Raw genomic sequence first — 16,931 nt, 5'->3', positions numbered from 1 at the left:
TAATTAAAACCACATGTCCAGAGTACCCTACCCCCCTCTTACATTTGAAGTCGAGTCGCCCACCCTCCCTTACATTACAGTGCTCCCCCTTACCTTGTGCGGCTGCTGGGAGGAAGCTGTGTTCAGAGCTGGGAAGCTCTCTGCTGCTGAGACGAGGGGGGTGCCACCTTCCTCGGAGATGGGCTTTAAAGTTACCAATAGATATAATAAGGTTGAGAGAGTCTATCCAGTAAACGATTAGGTAGGTATGGAAATGGTCATTTGTCTATTCACCATGTCTGGGCTGATTGATCCTAGTAGAAATGTCAAGGGCAAGATGGCTTTTTCAGTCGGATTGTTACTCCTCTCAGAAATATGGAAAGCACAGGGTGTGGGAGGTAGACAGAGCTGCATTAAACATTAAGCCCCCATTCACATATGGGGGTATTGGGAACACACATTGTGGGCTTTTGTTTGCCACGTTCAGCACATGTCCCCATTGATTTCAGTGGGTGCCGAACGCACACCAAACATGAGCTGGAAGGTCTGAATTAATTATCGCCTAGGTGTCAGGCTATGTGCTATAGACATGTTATACAGATCCATCATGAGTTTTGTTTAGTTAGTGTCACAGGAAAAGACACACCGAGAATATTGGAACAAAGCAGAACAGGTTAAGATGAAACCTTAATGGTTTTTAGCTTTTGGTTTTCTTTGCATCAGTTTGTGGAAATCAACTACAAGTGTGACTGATATCTATCATATAATGTCATTTTTCTGATTTTATACATACTGCCAATATTTGTCCTTACTTGGCAGTCAGTTTATACCATTCTGTTTTCTTAGCCAACACACTGGTCTAAGCTGTGATGTCGGTCAGCGTTGCATAGTGAGCAGGTTTGCACATACATGTTTGTGAGGACATCAGGGATTTTATCTGCCTTCTCTTATTAAATTTATTATTATTCAGAATATATTTAGCGCCAACAGTTTGCACAGAGCTTTGGAGAATATGGGGAGCCAGAACAATTACATACATTATACTGTGCGTGTGTGTGTATACACACACACACACACACACACACACACACACACACACACACACACAGACACAGAAGAATGACCCTGCTTGTGGAGGAAAGGGCAACGCAGGAATCCGGCCTGGATGCGCTCAGGTGCGTTCCAGCAGCCAATGTTGCTGCAATACACCATAGCTCATGTTATCCGGCCCTCAAGACTAGGTTGTAGATGTAGTATTAGTATTTTTACAAGGGGCTATTGGAAGCCAGTGGAGGGATTGGCAGAGAGGACTGAGATACACTGAGTGGTTGCTGAGGTGCTTACTAGCTAATTAAAAGATACATGTAGTTTGTTTTTAAAAATCTAGATTTAGGCCTCATTCACACTGCCGCGCATAAGTGTGTATTGCACCATATGCAGCATCTGCAAATAAATGGCTCCATACACATAGCTGCGTATGGAGCCGTATATTTGTGTAGCGTAAAAATGCGCAAAAACAGAATGGAACCGAGATGCGTCCGAGCAGTGTATTTATGCGTATTTTCTGTGCATACACGCGTATACACACATGCGTGCGTACAGTTCACTAAAATTTCTATTACAAATGATGCATTCTGGAATTGCATAAAGTGCATGCATATGCGCACATACGCGCATACATGCGTATATACGCAATATACAATTTTGCCCTTGCGTTGCGTGTGAATGAGGTCTTTGTGTTCAATTATTTTAGTAGCTTCACACTTTAAAAACTGTTTATTTTTTTTTATTTTTTTACATTAATCTGATGCTGGAAGGATTGGCAGAGAGGGGTTGTGGATACTGAGCAGTTGAGAGGTGGATGAGTCTAGCAGCAGCTCTTAAAAATACAAGATTGGAAAAAAGGTGAATATTTAAGTGATTCTTTTTTAAAGAACTCCAGAGACATGTTTTATTAATCCTTGCAGTGGGGCTACCCCCATAGTACAAGAGCTAACTGCTCGTTTTGGTTAAGGGCAGGTTCACACCTTTTTCTTGTCCAGATCTGGTCTGGAAAATGGTGTGAACCTGGCCGCATTCCAGACCAGACAAAATAGGACATGCAGTATTTGTCTGGTCTGGTCTGGAACGGACTGCGCTGGTGTGAACAGAGGCCAGAAATAGCATAGGGATACATTAGGATGCATTTTGGGTCTGGAGATTATCTGGATGTGGTGTGAATGGGCCCTAAGGGAAGAAAATAACCCGATCCTCAGACCTGGATTGCTTATAGACCGGTCTCTGGAGTGGTCGAGGGATTAGAACCCCTGTCAGGTTTTGATTGCTGTCTGTGTCCCCATCAAAGATTCCTCCTATGTATTTGGGGTTGTCATCAATACAGGAATAGATGAGAAATCTTCCAATGGGGACACTAGGTTTGGTGACCCTACTGACCACCAGAGATTTCCCTCAATTTGGAAGTATTTCCTCTCGCTTCCTGTAGTGACTACTGGACAGGAAGTGAAGGGAGTTCACAGATGGCAAAAAAAGCTGGCAGGGGTTATAACCCTCACTTTGTCTATCCAAAACTAAAAAAAAAGTCCTAACCTGTCTTGGAAGTTTTGAATGTGATTGGAGATGCAGAGAGAGTGGAGGTTCATGATCCAGGAGTTGCCTTTCTTGTGATTTCATTCAGATGTGTGCCTATGAAAGCAGAGGTAGCACATCGCTCAGATCTAGGGCTCACTTGGCTGCAGAGGGCCGTACATTGTCAAGAGGGGATGTATTTGTGTCCCTGGGAGCCACAGCCATGGCCAGCAATCTGTACACATCAATGATTGATTGCTACAGATTTAAGGTCCCCACACACCTTGTGATCGTACGATAATCGCGGGAAATCCCGCAATCGTACGATTATCGTACGGTGGGTGGAAGCCGTGCGACCTCTACTACTCTAAGGTCGCACGACTTTTAACTTACGAACATGTTCGAAAAACCCGCCGAGCATCGTACGATGTTCGGCGGGTGTGTAGCATGTTCGTACGATAAAAGCCGGACGGGCCGGTGTGCGCAAGCGCACACTGCCCGTTCGGCATTTCGGTCATCGGAAGCCCGCCCCTCGGGGGCGTGGCTTGCGATCATCGCAAGTATGATCTGCCTGTCCAAGATAGGCAGATCATACGTTTTTTAAATTACCTTACAACCATCGCAAGACAAAAGTCTTGCGATGGTTGTAAGGTGTGTGCCCAGCCTTATGCAAGCCCAAGGAGGGTTATGTGATCTCATCTGTCCATGTAACCGATCAGATGTGTACTTGTATCCATGTCTGTCAGCCTGTCATTGATTTTGTACAGACCCCTTGTTGCCGCTGTACACAAACACTTGTGGCTCCCAGGAGCTGAAATACTCCCCTTCCTAATGGTTTATGACGCTCTGCGGCGGTGCAGCTGTGTGAACGAGTCCTTAAGTACGCAGAGTGAGCTTCCTGACTTTTGCTCATTTGTCTTGTTGTAGCTCACGGAATGCGTTCATTTTTTTTGTCTAGAATTTCCATTGAATGAAATGTATTGGTTGTAATGTGGGCCATGTAGTAACAGTTTGCTGACATGCTGTGGTTCACAAGCAGAACTGATGACGGATGGTGATTCCACGATATTGTTTATCTTCCCATTTATTTGGAAGTGGATTTTCTTTCTGGCATCAGACATTTTGGTGGCAGTTGAACATATTTGATGAGTTAAAGTTTTGCCGTCTGATAGTTGCAGCATCTATACTTGGGTCAAGAGGAGAGTTCATGTCCAACCCACAATTGGCTCTGTTCACTGAGCTAGAACATGCTATTTATATAATGACTATTTTCAGCTTTCATTGTTAAAAATTATGGTTATTATTATAGCATAGTGAATTGTGCTCATTATTTATTATTTGCACACTGCTACGTGAGCATGCGGTCCATATCATCCTATTAGAAACAAGGACAATAAGTTGTAATTTCATAATAGAGCCGCTAGTAATGACTATTTTCCTAATCGATTAGTTGGCTAATTTGTAAATAAAATACAGAAATGTAGTGTTACAAACCATAAAGTTTTAAAAAATGTTTGCCATCGTACTGCACTGGAACGCACGGCATTGCGGTGCCACGCGTTCCAGTGCAGGCGATCATACTGCGGGCGGGAGGAGTGTTTTGGGGTGTCATTGAAATGAATGGCACCGCAAGGCACCTCCCACAGCAGAATTTTTCCTGCTGAAACTGAAAATGATTTTTTTCCATTTATTTTTTAAATAATTGTATGTATTATATTAGATATTTTAATTAGTTTCATGGATTTAAAATCCGAATTGGGAAATGTCCATGACAATATAATAAACTAGGCAAACTTTTTTATTAAAAACACTCCGAAATTGGACCAAAAAAAAATACAATTGTATATAAAATAATCACAATCATCATTTTGGTGCATTGGTGCAACCGACTTGTTTTTGAACTACTTATTTTTGTTTTTTTGTTACTTCTTTGCTATCACATAAGGGGGCTCACAAGCCCCCTATGTGATAGCACATTGGAGAACAGGTTCTCTTTAAGGTGATATTAGGGGACCCCTAGAGTCACATTTCCACTTCAAAGGGGCTATTCATGCACACATGGCTTGGATAGCTTCAGCCAGGCAATGAAAACATGGCAGGCAGTGGGTGTGTGCAATAGCCAGCCTGCTATTGGCTGTTTCAAACTGCAATAGCAGGCTGGCTTTTGCACCCCCAAATATAGTGTACAGTTCCCCCGCTCCGTCACTTCCTCCTGTCACGCTCCGCCACCTTCCCTGGCCAGAGGACAGCCAGCTGTGTGTACTCTAAGCCCCCTTCCCCCGCTCACCTGCCGGTATGAGTCTGGTCACTGTGTAAAGCTGGCTATACACTTTACAACCATCACACAACTTGAGTCGTGCATTGGTTGTAAAGTAATTAAAAGCTTGTACGATCTGCCCATCTTGGACAGGCAGATCGTACTTGCGATCATTGAAACCCCGCCCTGCTGAGGGGTGGGCTTCCGATGACCCCAATGACGCACGGGCACCGGCCCGCGCGGCATTTGTCTCCCGAGAACGCCACTAACCCGCCGACAATTGTACAATTCTCGGCGGGTTTTCGAGCCTGCTCGGGAGACGACAAAAGACGTGCGACCGTACAGTAGAAACGGTCCTGCGCCTTCCATACACCTCTCTGAGAGCGGCGCTGGCGCCCTGACACCCAGGCACTGTCCCCCCCAATACAGACGGGAGAGGGCAGCGGGGATTGAAGGGGACACAGACCGCAGCAAGCTCCCAGCGGGGAGGAGGGTGGTTAAGCATTGTTGACGTGGCAGCCGGGAGAGTGGTCTGTGAGTAAACAATGCCATAGAAGCTGATGAGTGTTCTGCTTGCTCACTTAGCAATCCTGTTGCTGTTGAGTTGCCTCCAGGGACAGGATTGCCCTAACACTGGACGTTGCATAGCTACAAAAGGGGAAGCTGGTGTCGCCACCTTAGTAATGTAGTCTGATTCTGGTGTGTAAATCACATAAATGAGGGCCAACTGTGCCACAATGAATCCCTAACAGTGCTGAATATATGTAATATTACATTTGTCATCTATGGTAGTTTTAGTACCATTTCATTTTTTCAGCTATGCTGACCATACACAGATTCCTCAGTCCACGCTAATAAGCATCGATGGACCCCGCCACTATCAGAATACATGAACAATGACTGGAGCTGAATGGCTGCACTCGCCGCTCAGCCGAAAACTTTCAACCCAGCTGATTGGACAATTGTAGAGCCGGCAGGGCCACCCACAGTAAGAATTTTGTCCGATTACTGGGAATTGGAGGAAATTCTAACAATGTATGGCTAGCATTACAGCGGGATATAGATCAGACATCCTGTCCTTGAGGGCTTGCTCACACCATAATCTGCACAGCCTCGCTAAAACAGATAGAAATCACTGAGTATGTGTTTTTGGTGCGTTTAAAAAAAAACGCACCTTACTGGAAATGGTGTGAACAACTCCTTTTTTTTTTTTTCACCTTGGACCACTTTTAGGGCCCATTCAGACCAAGACCATGTGTTAGTCGCATGGTACCAAGCAACGTACCTACCATGCGTTGCAGTGTGGCAGGTGTGTTGTGTTGACCTTCATTTGAATGGCATCCCAAACGCACCTCCCGGCCACAATGCGCTCCGCGGTGCTGGAGTGCACGGTATCTCAATACCGTGGGTTGCCTTGCAGTTGAAAAAAGTAGCGCATGCAACACATGGCAACACAATTCACTTGCCTTGGTGCGAACAGGCCCTTACCCGAGCGGTCCTGGACCATGTGTGGCCCGAGGTCCTCTGGTTACACAACTCTTGGACTATTGGGGCTCATCTTGGTTTTCCTGCTGGATGTAAATTAGAGGTGTTGCTTGAAACTGCCTTGTGTCTTTGCAAAAATACAAAGATTGTTTTTATACGTGGAGAAGCAAGTTTGCAGTCTCAGTGATGTGCATGTGTTTGTTAAATAATATAATCGGGTTTTGCTTGCTTTCAAATGTTTTTTTGGGATATGTATGTAGAATACTTTGTATTTGACATCTGTTTGTCGTTGTGTTGTCCAGTGTCCTGATGGAAAGCACCTGGAGGGCCTGTCAAAGCAGCTGGACTGGGATGCACGAAAGATCCAGAGGTGGTTCAGACAAAGGCGGAATCAGGATAAGCCGAGCTTAGTAACAAAATTTTCGGAGAGCATGTGAGTGGATGCGTCTTGTCTATTATTGTAATAGAAGTGTTTGCTGATAAAACACAGGGTATTCACATGACTTTTCCATTATGAAAACAGGCCAGATTCAATAAAGACTTCATGTTCTTTAACCACTTATAGACCGGGGTGTTAAACCCCCTTCCTGGCCAAGCCATTTTTCCAGTATCAACGTTCTGGTACCTTGACATTTATTCTGTCATGCAACGCTTTACCGGGATTCATTTTATACCGTTTTTTTTTTTTTAGGGACACATAGAGCTTTCTTTTGCTGGTATTAAATCACCACCGTGGTTTTTATTTTTTTACTATATAATGAACAAAATACAGAAGATTAAAAAAAAAAAACCCCTCTTTGTTGGGGAGATTTTTTAGGGATTACCCCAAGGAATGTTGAAGGACCTGTGGTTTAATAGGCACATTGGATAATTAGGCAAGACCACCATATATGAACCAAAGTTACTGAGATAGATAGATAGATTTAGAATAGATAATTCTGATGTATCTGGACCCATGGGTTTCTTTATTTCACTGCACGGATCTCCCAGTAGGAACATTCACAAAATCTTTTTTACCATTTTTGGTAAGTGCGGCAAAGGCGAATATCTCAGTCTTCGAGATTATGGTCAGAACCATCTATTGGGTCGTGGTTTCAAATAAATGACCATTACAGGGAAATGGAGGAACCTACAGCTGACCTGAGAGATACTTATATGTGTTCTTGTGAGATATGGGCCAAGTGGCTCAAATTCAAAAATTCTGTTCAATATGTGGAGATTGTATTAGCATGTAAGATATGTGGAAAGTGTCGCTTTGGTTTAAAGTTCAGTGTTATGGAATCCCAAATACATGATTAATGGATGAGGTAGGAATGTTGATACAAAAGGTCTGGAGGTACTTTTATTTTTTGTTTTTTTGGCCTTTTGTTTAGTTTTTACCTTCTGTACACATAGTTATTTGAGTAAGGGAAATGAATAATGTATTCACTGTCCTACTGTAGGGAAGGGGAAAAGGGTGAGAACCTCCATCTCCCTCTCCCCTTATTTTTTATTTTTTGTCACACCACAATTGGTTAAGATGTATTGTTATATTGTAGCACATCTATGCAACTCTTCATTTTTTTTTTTCTCTTTTTGGAGCTCATACTCCCTTTTTTTTTTTTCCTCACTTTTTCAAAAATATGTATTTGAATAGGGAAATGAATAATCCTTTTGTAAAGCGCTGCACAAATTGTTGGCGCTATATAAATCCTGTATAATTATAATAAGTCAAGGTAAAGTGAAAGGGGAGGTACGCTCCCCCTCCTTTTTTTGTGGTTGCTGTTGATCTATTTTAGTTATGTTAACATTAATATTGTGTTGTATGTATTATTTTATGTGATGTAATCTATGTAATGAAGAGATATGTTAAGAAAAAGTTGATTTAAAAAAACCAAAAAAAAACCTCTTTTCCCTAAATTAGCCAATTTTTGGGTAAAATATAAAAGACGGGGTCACATGGGGTAAATAGACACCAAACAGGTCATACCTTTTTAAAATTGTGTGCGCCCGTGAAATCGCGATAAAAACAAAGACCTACCATACCCATAATTGGCCAAAGTCGATGCTTTAAAAGCTTTTACCGCTCCTCAATTTAGTGCCAATAGTGATTGATGGTCCTAGAATTATTGCTCGCGCTCCGACGTTTGCGCTGATAAGTAACGTGTGGCGCAATAGTTATCGCACGTAGGCGCACTCGACGTGTGTTTTTGTATTTGCATTTATATGGGGGTTACACAAAATTGCTGGCTCCTTGCATCCATTTGCCTGCCCCTGTTCTCATGCTGATAATCAGCTTTATTGTGAATGGTGTTATTAGATTTTTCTCTTCATATTTGTGGCTCTGAAGTTTTCTAAATCATATTTCTTCCCTTTCCTAGGTTATGGTATAACACATTTGCTTTTCCACACTAACCTCATCCTATGTTCTTTCTAGGTGGCGGTTTATATTTTATTTGTATATCTTTTCCTATGGATTATGGTTTCTCTGGTCGGTGAGTAGCCCTGTGATTTTTATCTTCAGGTCAAGCTGCACAAACTAAAGCCAGCCATACACAGTTTAGATTTTGAGAGAGATCACTCTACTTTCCAATCCATGCAGTGTGGATGGAGTAAAAGCCCTGCCCGGCTCCAGTAGCCCTGCCCGGCTCCAGTAGCCATCTTCTGCTGTGGAGTATCACTTATCCTTTTGCCATTTGCTGTGCAATAAATAATAAATACCCTCCACGGTAATGGGTGTATTGGATGGGCTGACCTGAGAACTCTCTACTTAATCTGACTATCTAATCCCCTATGGAAATGAAGATATGAGCGGGTGATCCAATTAACTAACACATTACTTTTGGGTGGACTGACCACTTAACATGGGAAACAAATAATTTTTAGACGCAGATAAAATGTTTGAAGTGGAGCAGAGCTCTCCTGAACCTTTGGAAAACTGATAAGTGAGTGATTTTTCCAGAGTATACAAAAATGAAGGTTCTAGTTTGACAATGAATAGAATTTGGCAGCTTTTACAAAGTTTGATTTAAAATAAGCCAAGCAATGTGTAATCCTTTCGTCTGGCAGAGTAACCAGCCCAATTGGATGAGATGCACAGTATTTTTCTTAGCATTATCTCTTGCTAAGTTCAAAGTGCAGATGCTTCCTGCCTGCTAATATAGCTGTGTTTTCATTCTAATATCATCTCTTAACATCATTAAATATTAACTCCGGTTCCACAAGTCATGAAATCGTGGCATGAAGAAATACTGGGATCAGCAAGGCTAATGTGTTTTTATAGAATGTCCATAAACCCTAGTTTGGGCCTATCCCAGATGATGATATTTTTTTTTTTTTTTAAGTATGTAATGTGGCAATTCAGTTAAAGAGAAACGTTACCCATATCTTTAAAATGACAACAAACACACCTTTAGAGATGTTTAGTAATGACAATCTACACACATACTTCTAGATAATTGTCGGCTTTTTATTCTTTGCCTACCTTATTGATCTCCTGACAGTTATGTCACTCCTGTGCCCTATAGTGACTTGGCGGTTGGCAGAAGCAACCACAGAGCTCAGCAGGGGACTAGGAAATCAACTATTCTACAAGGAACGGTTTCACAGATAGTTTGTTAAATTGGACTTTTACCCTCTTTCGCTAAAAATCACATCAGTGTGCAGCTCTGCATTCTGATATGAAATCCATCTTACATCCATTAGCTGAACAAACCTATTTTACTTACAATTATTTTCCACTTTCTGGTCCTCTTGGGCATTAGTGATGTCATGTGCCCAAGTGTTGCATCCTGGAAAGATTACAGCAGCAGATCATTGCTGGGAAATCTGATCTGTAATCTCATGAGACCCCGGGAAAGACATTTTCCTCCCCTGAGATGATGTGCATGGTCACATGTCCTAGTCACATGTTCCAGGAAATAAAGGAAGATATATGGCCACCGTAAGAAGAATGGGGAGGAAATTAGAAATAAGGTTCACAAAGTTTAAAAAGCCGGCAATTATCTACAAGTTTGTGTTTGTAGATTGTCATTACTAAACATTTCTAAAGGTGACTTTGTTGTCATTTCAAAGATATGGGTAACGTTCCTCTTTAGAGCAAAAGTCTCTAATATTTAAAATGTCCTGTTTTTCAAGTATACCTGTCATTGTGTCTTTCACACTTCACAGACTAGTAGGAGGACATTTCTCCGAGCTGACAATCGGAGTTAGGTAACCGTCAAGCATACAGTGGAAGTTACAAAACCCAGGCTTCAGGAAGTTCACCCTTGTTGACCTTGTGAGGCCTGACGGCAGGGGATTACAAATTCAGGCAAATGTGAGGGCATTTTCTAATTTTGCAGCGTGAAATATTTGCTGGCTTGTGTTGGTAGTTACCTGACTTCATTTGTTGCCTGGAATTGCTCTTCGACACACACAGATGAGACTATTCACCTTAAAGGAGAACTATGAGGTGAGTGCTTTTCACTCACCTCATAGTTCTAGCCGACCTGTGACAATGAGACTGTCACAGGTCGGCTCAGTAGATCGGGAGGTGAGCGAACACATACCTGGTTCGCTCACCTCTCGATCCTGTCACGGCTCTCTGCCATGACAGGGGGAGGGGCTGGATTCCCCTCTCCCCGCTCCGATCTGCCAGCGCTGACTGGCGACACGGTCGGGGGAGGGGGCGGGTACAGCTGGCTCTGCCTCTAGATAGGCAGAGCCAGCTGTCACTCACGCAGCTGGGCAGATCCCGTCATCTAAGTCGGGATCCGCTCCGGCTGCGGCGTCTCAGTATACCGCGAGCTGTAGCTCGCGGTATACTGAGCTTAGGGTAACGGGAGGACGCTAGTTTGTGTCCTCCCGTTACCCTAAGGAGAACCTATGGGGAAAAACACTGACCCCATAGTTCTCCTTTAAGCTGATAATCCACGTATATAGCTAGAAAAAAACTTAGTTATAGTTTCCTTTTTATGCTCTTGTAAAGTGTAATTAGCCAGTTTGAGCTTCACTTTGATCTTCTTTTTTTTCATACTTAGAGAACTATGGGTCAACCTTTTTTGGCCATAGTTTTCTTCAGGGAGACAGAAGGACTTATACTAATGTCCTAGAGTGGCTCAAAACTCCGTTACATGCTGAGAGCGCAGAGCCGCGCCACGGCTGGGAGAGATCCCGACAATATTTTCTAGATCCACCCTGCTAGCTGATTGACAGCTGGCTCTGCATGCCCCCTCCCCTGTCCGTTCCTCCAGTCAGGGAGGGGAGTGGGGGAAATCCCTGCGGGGATCGGTGACTGACGGTCACCGCTCTCTGCAGGGAGAGGATCGGTAAGTCAGCCATTGGCGATATGTGTTTGCCGACCTCCCTGCCAATAGAGCAGATGTGTGACCGCTTCAGTGTCACAGGTCGGATTGAATTATGGGGATGAGTGTTGTTCACTCGCCCCATAATTCTCCATTAATCTTATAGAAATATGTATACAGAAGATCTTTACTTGGCATAACTAGAGATAAAACATTACTGTACAAATAGGTGGAATGATTTCTCCTTTCTGGTCAGTAGTTCCTAACCCATTGCAGTAGTTTTTGTCCATTGTGCAGTAGTCGGTGCTTGTCCATACTGCATAAAAGACATTTATGTTCTCTTTGTGTGTGAGGGAGAGTTTTTTTAGCCGGTTTCAGGAAATTTGTTGCTTCCCTCAACCTTGCGAACCTTGTGGTAGCTTGGTGTGACAGAGGATGCACATTTCCCTGTATTGAGCCTTAATGTCGGGTCACCTCTATGCACAGTATACATTGAACACTAATGCTAGCCTTGGTTAGCCTTCTTCACAAGAGGAACCGGCCGTGAGATATCTGCACATTAGCTGTAGCTTTGGAAGGTGACGCTGTTTCCTGTTTAATACATCTGACCAACTGAAGCAACATCTGTTTGGTTAACATCTTTCTATCATCTTCTCTTTGAGAAGTGGGAATGATTTTCAGAAGTACTTGTAAGGTATCTCTATTCGGCCCACTCTTTATCCAAGTAAGATGGGATTAAACAATTTACATCTATGTAGAAGAGGCACCCTGATATGAGTAGTATATTCATGACCATGGATTGCTTCTACCAGACATTGTAGTTGGATCATGCTCTTCATTATGGGATAGTACTGTACAAATGGCCAAAATCTGAGATTTGCGTGTGGGAAACAATGTAATCATGTTGTTTCATATAAGGCCCCTTTCACACTGATGGTCTGATCGGGTCCGCCTGTCAGTTGTTCAGCGGACCTGAGCAGATGCCCAATGCTAGTCTGCCCAGGCCCAGAAAAACAAAGCGAACAGTGTTCTGTTTCGACAGACGTGATCGTGCCAGATGGGGGGTAATCTGATGTAAACGGACACGTATCTTGTTTATATCCGATTCCCCATAGACCAACATGGGGTCCCGTCATTTCAGTTATAGATGAAGGGAAAACACACTGGTCGGACACAGATGTCACAGCAGTGGCATCTGATCTCTACTGCTCCGATCAGGAGGGGATCCCTGCACAGATTCCTTCCAGATCAGCCTGTGAGAAAGGGGCCTTTAGACTAATTGCTTTAATGAAAGCTAATTGGAGTCAGTAACTTAGACACCTGGAGTCCAGTTAATTAAATGAGTTTGGAGGTGTAGTTTAGTGCTACTTTCCATACTTTACTGTCCATACACCTATAGATTATTTGCAGACTTTCTGTGGTCAGATGGAAAAAGTGCAACAGAATCCTCCATCTACGCTAAACTGTGTGGATGGAGGAATCTCCCACTGGGCCAAGCTGCAGTATCTTCCTAGTAGGCCCCGCTGGCTCTGAAAACACATGAACATTGCCTACATCCAGTCAGATTATTTAAGTATTTTGACAGCCAGCGGGGCGGACTAGGAAGACACTGAAGCTTGGCCCAGGTGGAGATTCCTCCATCCACACAGTTTAGCGTAGATGGAGGATTCTGTTGTACTTTTCCCATCTGAGCATAGAAAATCTGCAGATAATCTATAGGTGTATGGCCAGCTTTAGAGACAACCTCATGATTTGAGTGTCCTCTCTGATTTCTGTAATAAGCCCGAATAAAACAAATTGCTATCTTTACTGTTAAATGGGCTTTAGTGTTATTCAATATTGAAAAGGAACTTATTCCATGTAAATACCTAATATAATTGGTTGTATTATTCCCCTTGATCCTCCTGCACAATGCTGTATGTCACCAGCTTTGACCTATCAGTTTAGCAGTCAGTCCCTGGAAATGATCTTCCAGTGTTAGGCTGGGCACACACCTTACAACCATCGCAAGACTTTTGTCTTGCGATGGTTGTAAGGTACTTAAAAAAACGTACGATCTGCCTATCTTGGACAGGCAGATCGTACTTGCGATGATCGCAAACCACGCCCCCTGAGGGGCGGGCTTCCGATGACCGCAATGGCGAACGGCCCGTCCGGCTTTTATGTTACGAACATGCTACATCGTACGATGCTCGGCGGGTTTTCCAACATGTTCGTGAGTTTAAAGTCGTGCGACCTTACAGTAGTAGAGGTCGCACGGCTTCCACACACCTTACGATAATCGTACGATCGCAGGATTTCCCACGATTATCGTAAAGTGTGTGGGGACCCTAAGTCGCATATTTTTGCATATAGTCAAATTCAGATGCAGATTTTGATGTCAAGTTTACCTAGAAGTACACTTCAGCAAATTGTTATGAGTAACCCCTGACTGAAGACTGAGAGCAGTCTCATGCCCAGGGGGAACTTGCATGTATACAATGCTGGCTCCTCAGTACCACATTTGGTGGCTGGGTCGCGCCTTCACAGCCGGCTGGAGTCTGATGTATGCTGCTTTAGCTTCAATGACAATGTAAACAGAGTGTTGGAAAGCTGTGTCCTGTCGGGGTAGAGTAAGGGTCATGTTTACACATACATTTCTGAGTGTTATCAGTAGCCTGTCCATAAAACACAGCGCTTTAATAGTATTGATCCTCTGATAGCTGGGTGTGATTGAACCTACATATTAAATCACACCACTCTGATTTAGCCATGTGGGTGTGAACTTGGTAAATGTCTGGAAGAATTTGGGGTAAAAAGTACAGTACTGTACGTAGTTTAAAGATCAATGCACTTTAGTAAAAAAAAAAACCTTTAGTCAACCCCGAGTCTTGGTGAAAACCTGCAAGTGACACGAGAGGCTTCCTCCTTCTGTACATTTAGTAGAGAGCTTTTGATCTTCGGAAGATCACTACACATACCTGATAGTCATTCTCCTGACTTGTCTTGCCTAGTCTCAATGGTAATGTTTTGTTGCCAAGGAATAACAAGCCTATAAGTCTGAGTTCACAGTGATAGAATAGTTTGTATGGGGGATGCTGGATGTCAGTAGTATTATAACATTTTTATTAACGTGACACTAAACTCGGGCGTTAAATGAAAATACATTGAGGTACCCTAACTAGTAACAAAAATGTATCTTATTTGTGTATCACTCGGTAGATCCTCAAATCATCTCTGAATTGTGCAGACACTGTCCTTCCTTCTGGAGGGGGGCTACTTTTGATCCCCATGGTCCCTGTGTGTGTGTTGTAAAGTAGCCACCGCTCCAAGCTCGCTCCTGTGATGGACTACACTCTCATGTTTAGTTTACTAATTTGTATTGAGATTGTAGTCCATCACAGGAGTGAGCTTGGAGTGGTGACTATTTTACAACACACACAGGCACCATGGGGAACAGCTGAAGTTCCTATTAGAAACTCTTTGAAAAGCTTAATGAATCAGGCTGCAAGGATTCATCTGGAAGCTTTCCTTGCTGCTTTTTTTGAAGGATGCTGTTCAGTTGACTTGAATGGACCAATGTAGGTGAAAGCACTACAAATTCAGCATGTGTTATCCATTTATTATAATATTAATTATTAAATGAAGTATAAAGCAGTAGAGTACAGGAAGCCGTTTTGTTTGCCCAGCCAGTGCCCATGAGGATAGTCTATATTTTCATTAGGAACAAAAGTCATTAATGGAAGTTTTTCTTACAGAAGATTGTCTGTATCCTAATGATTGCTTGGGAATGATGACAATAAGATAATCCTTTTTTTTTTTTTCTTCCTCGTTGCAGGCCCCGTGGTTTTGGGATACACGACAGTGCTGGTACAATTACCCTTATCAGGTATATACCTCTCAGTATTTTCATGGGTGAGGACTGTTTTATAGTAGGGCTGGTAATGATTCAAATTTTCGTGTTCGATTAATCGAAATTTTTTTTAATCGATTAATCTCGATTAATTATAACGCACATACAGATCCAACTACATTGGCCTACACACATACAGCAGAGCAATGAAGTAATAAAATGAACTAGGATCACACTAATCCAGCACATTATTAATCTCACGTGCCCCACTCACTATGGCCGCCGCTTGAGTGGGGCAACTCAGAATAATAACGTTCTTGATTAGTGTGATCCACATCACCGGACTCCTCCCCCCTTCCCTTCGTTAGCCGACAGAGCCACTTGGGGAAGGGGGAAGGAGTCCGGTGACGTCGATGTCCGTGACGTCACCGGATCTCCGACGGGACTCCTGGAAGCCGGCGGAGAGGTGAGTATTTTCATTAGCGATCAAAAATGTTTTCATCGATCAAAAAGATTAACGATTAATCGAGAAATCGTTAATTTGCACAGCCCTATTTTATAGACCTGGGGCATCAGAGGTCCCAGTGACATTTTTGACAATGCAAGTGGAGGGGGTGGGGGAGTCGCCTAAAATGATCCAAAATGCAGAACTTCAGTATATTATTTTTTATTAACTCTTGGACTGCACTGCTAGGGTTAACTGCTCGTTTGTGTCTAGGTTTAAAAACCCAAAGTTATACTCGCCCAATGCGCTGAGTCGGCTGCTGCTTAGAGCGCTCCTTGCACTGTCACTCCCTCTCATCTGCAGCCGTCTAAGGTCCCATAAATCATCAACGTCTATGCACAGTCCATAGACGAGTGGATGCTGAAGGAGATTCCAATGCTGCAGGGAGGGGGAGACGGGCTGGAGGGAGCGCTGTGAGAGCTGGCTTGCAGTATGTGGGGTAGCCCCACTACAAGGGTTAATAAAAACAATCCTGGAGTTCTGCTTTAAAGGACATCTATGGGGTCAGGGATTTTCCCCATAGTTCTCCTAAGGGTAACAGGAGGACACAAACAAGCATCCTCCCTACAGCTCGCGGTATACTGAGACGCCACAGCCGGGACAGATCCCAACATTACTGTCGAGATCCACCCAGCTGCGGGATTGACAGCTGGCTCTGCCTATCTAGAGGCAGAGGCAGCTGTGCCCTCCCCCGTCCGTTCCGCCAGTCAGCGCTGGAGGATCAGAGCGGGGAGGGGGGGAATCCCTGCAGGGAGCAGTGAGTGATAGCCACAGCTCTCTGCGGGGATAGACCGAGAAGTGAGCGAGCGACGGTATGTGTTCCCTCACTTCCCGATCTATTGAGCCGACCTGTGACAGTTTCATTGTCACAGGTCGGCTAGAACTATGAGGTGAGTGAAAATCCCTCACCTCATAGTTCTCAAGTGTATCATACATATAACAAACTGACTGTACAATTTCTGTGTGTAGTCCTCCTTTTCTTTTTTAGTTCAGGTTTCCTGGTATTACTTTGTATTACTTCCTGCTATTGCTTTCTATAGAAAA

General features: G+C 43.5%; 1 protein-coding gene across 2 annotated transcripts in view; it reads left to right on the top strand.

The window, feature by feature from the left end:
• The window catches only part of CERS5 (ceramide synthase 5), a 64,833-nt gene that overhangs the window by 24,296 nt on the left and 23,606 nt on the right, over positions 1-16,931 (top strand). For both annotated transcript variants that reach the window (XM_018560145.1, XM_018560144.1), the window contains exons 3-5: positions 6,589-6,719; positions 8,703-8,760; positions 15,368-15,418. In XM_018560145.1, the coding sequence (XP_018415647.1) occupies positions 6,589-6,719; positions 8,703-8,760; positions 15,368-15,418 (240 nt within the window). The remainder of the gene's footprint in view (positions 1-6,588; positions 6,720-8,702; positions 8,761-15,367; positions 15,419-16,931) is intronic.

The sequence above is a fragment of the Nanorana parkeri genome, unplaced genomic scaffold, assembly GCF_000935625.1.
Source record: "Nanorana parkeri isolate BGI_ZX_2015 unplaced genomic scaffold, ASM93562v1 scaffold434, whole genome shotgun sequence".
Taxonomy (NCBI): domain Eukaryota; kingdom Metazoa; phylum Chordata; class Amphibia; order Anura; family Dicroglossidae; genus Nanorana; species Nanorana parkeri.
Note: the sequence above shows the minus strand (reverse complement) of the source record. Positions and strands in the feature narration are given on the sequence as shown.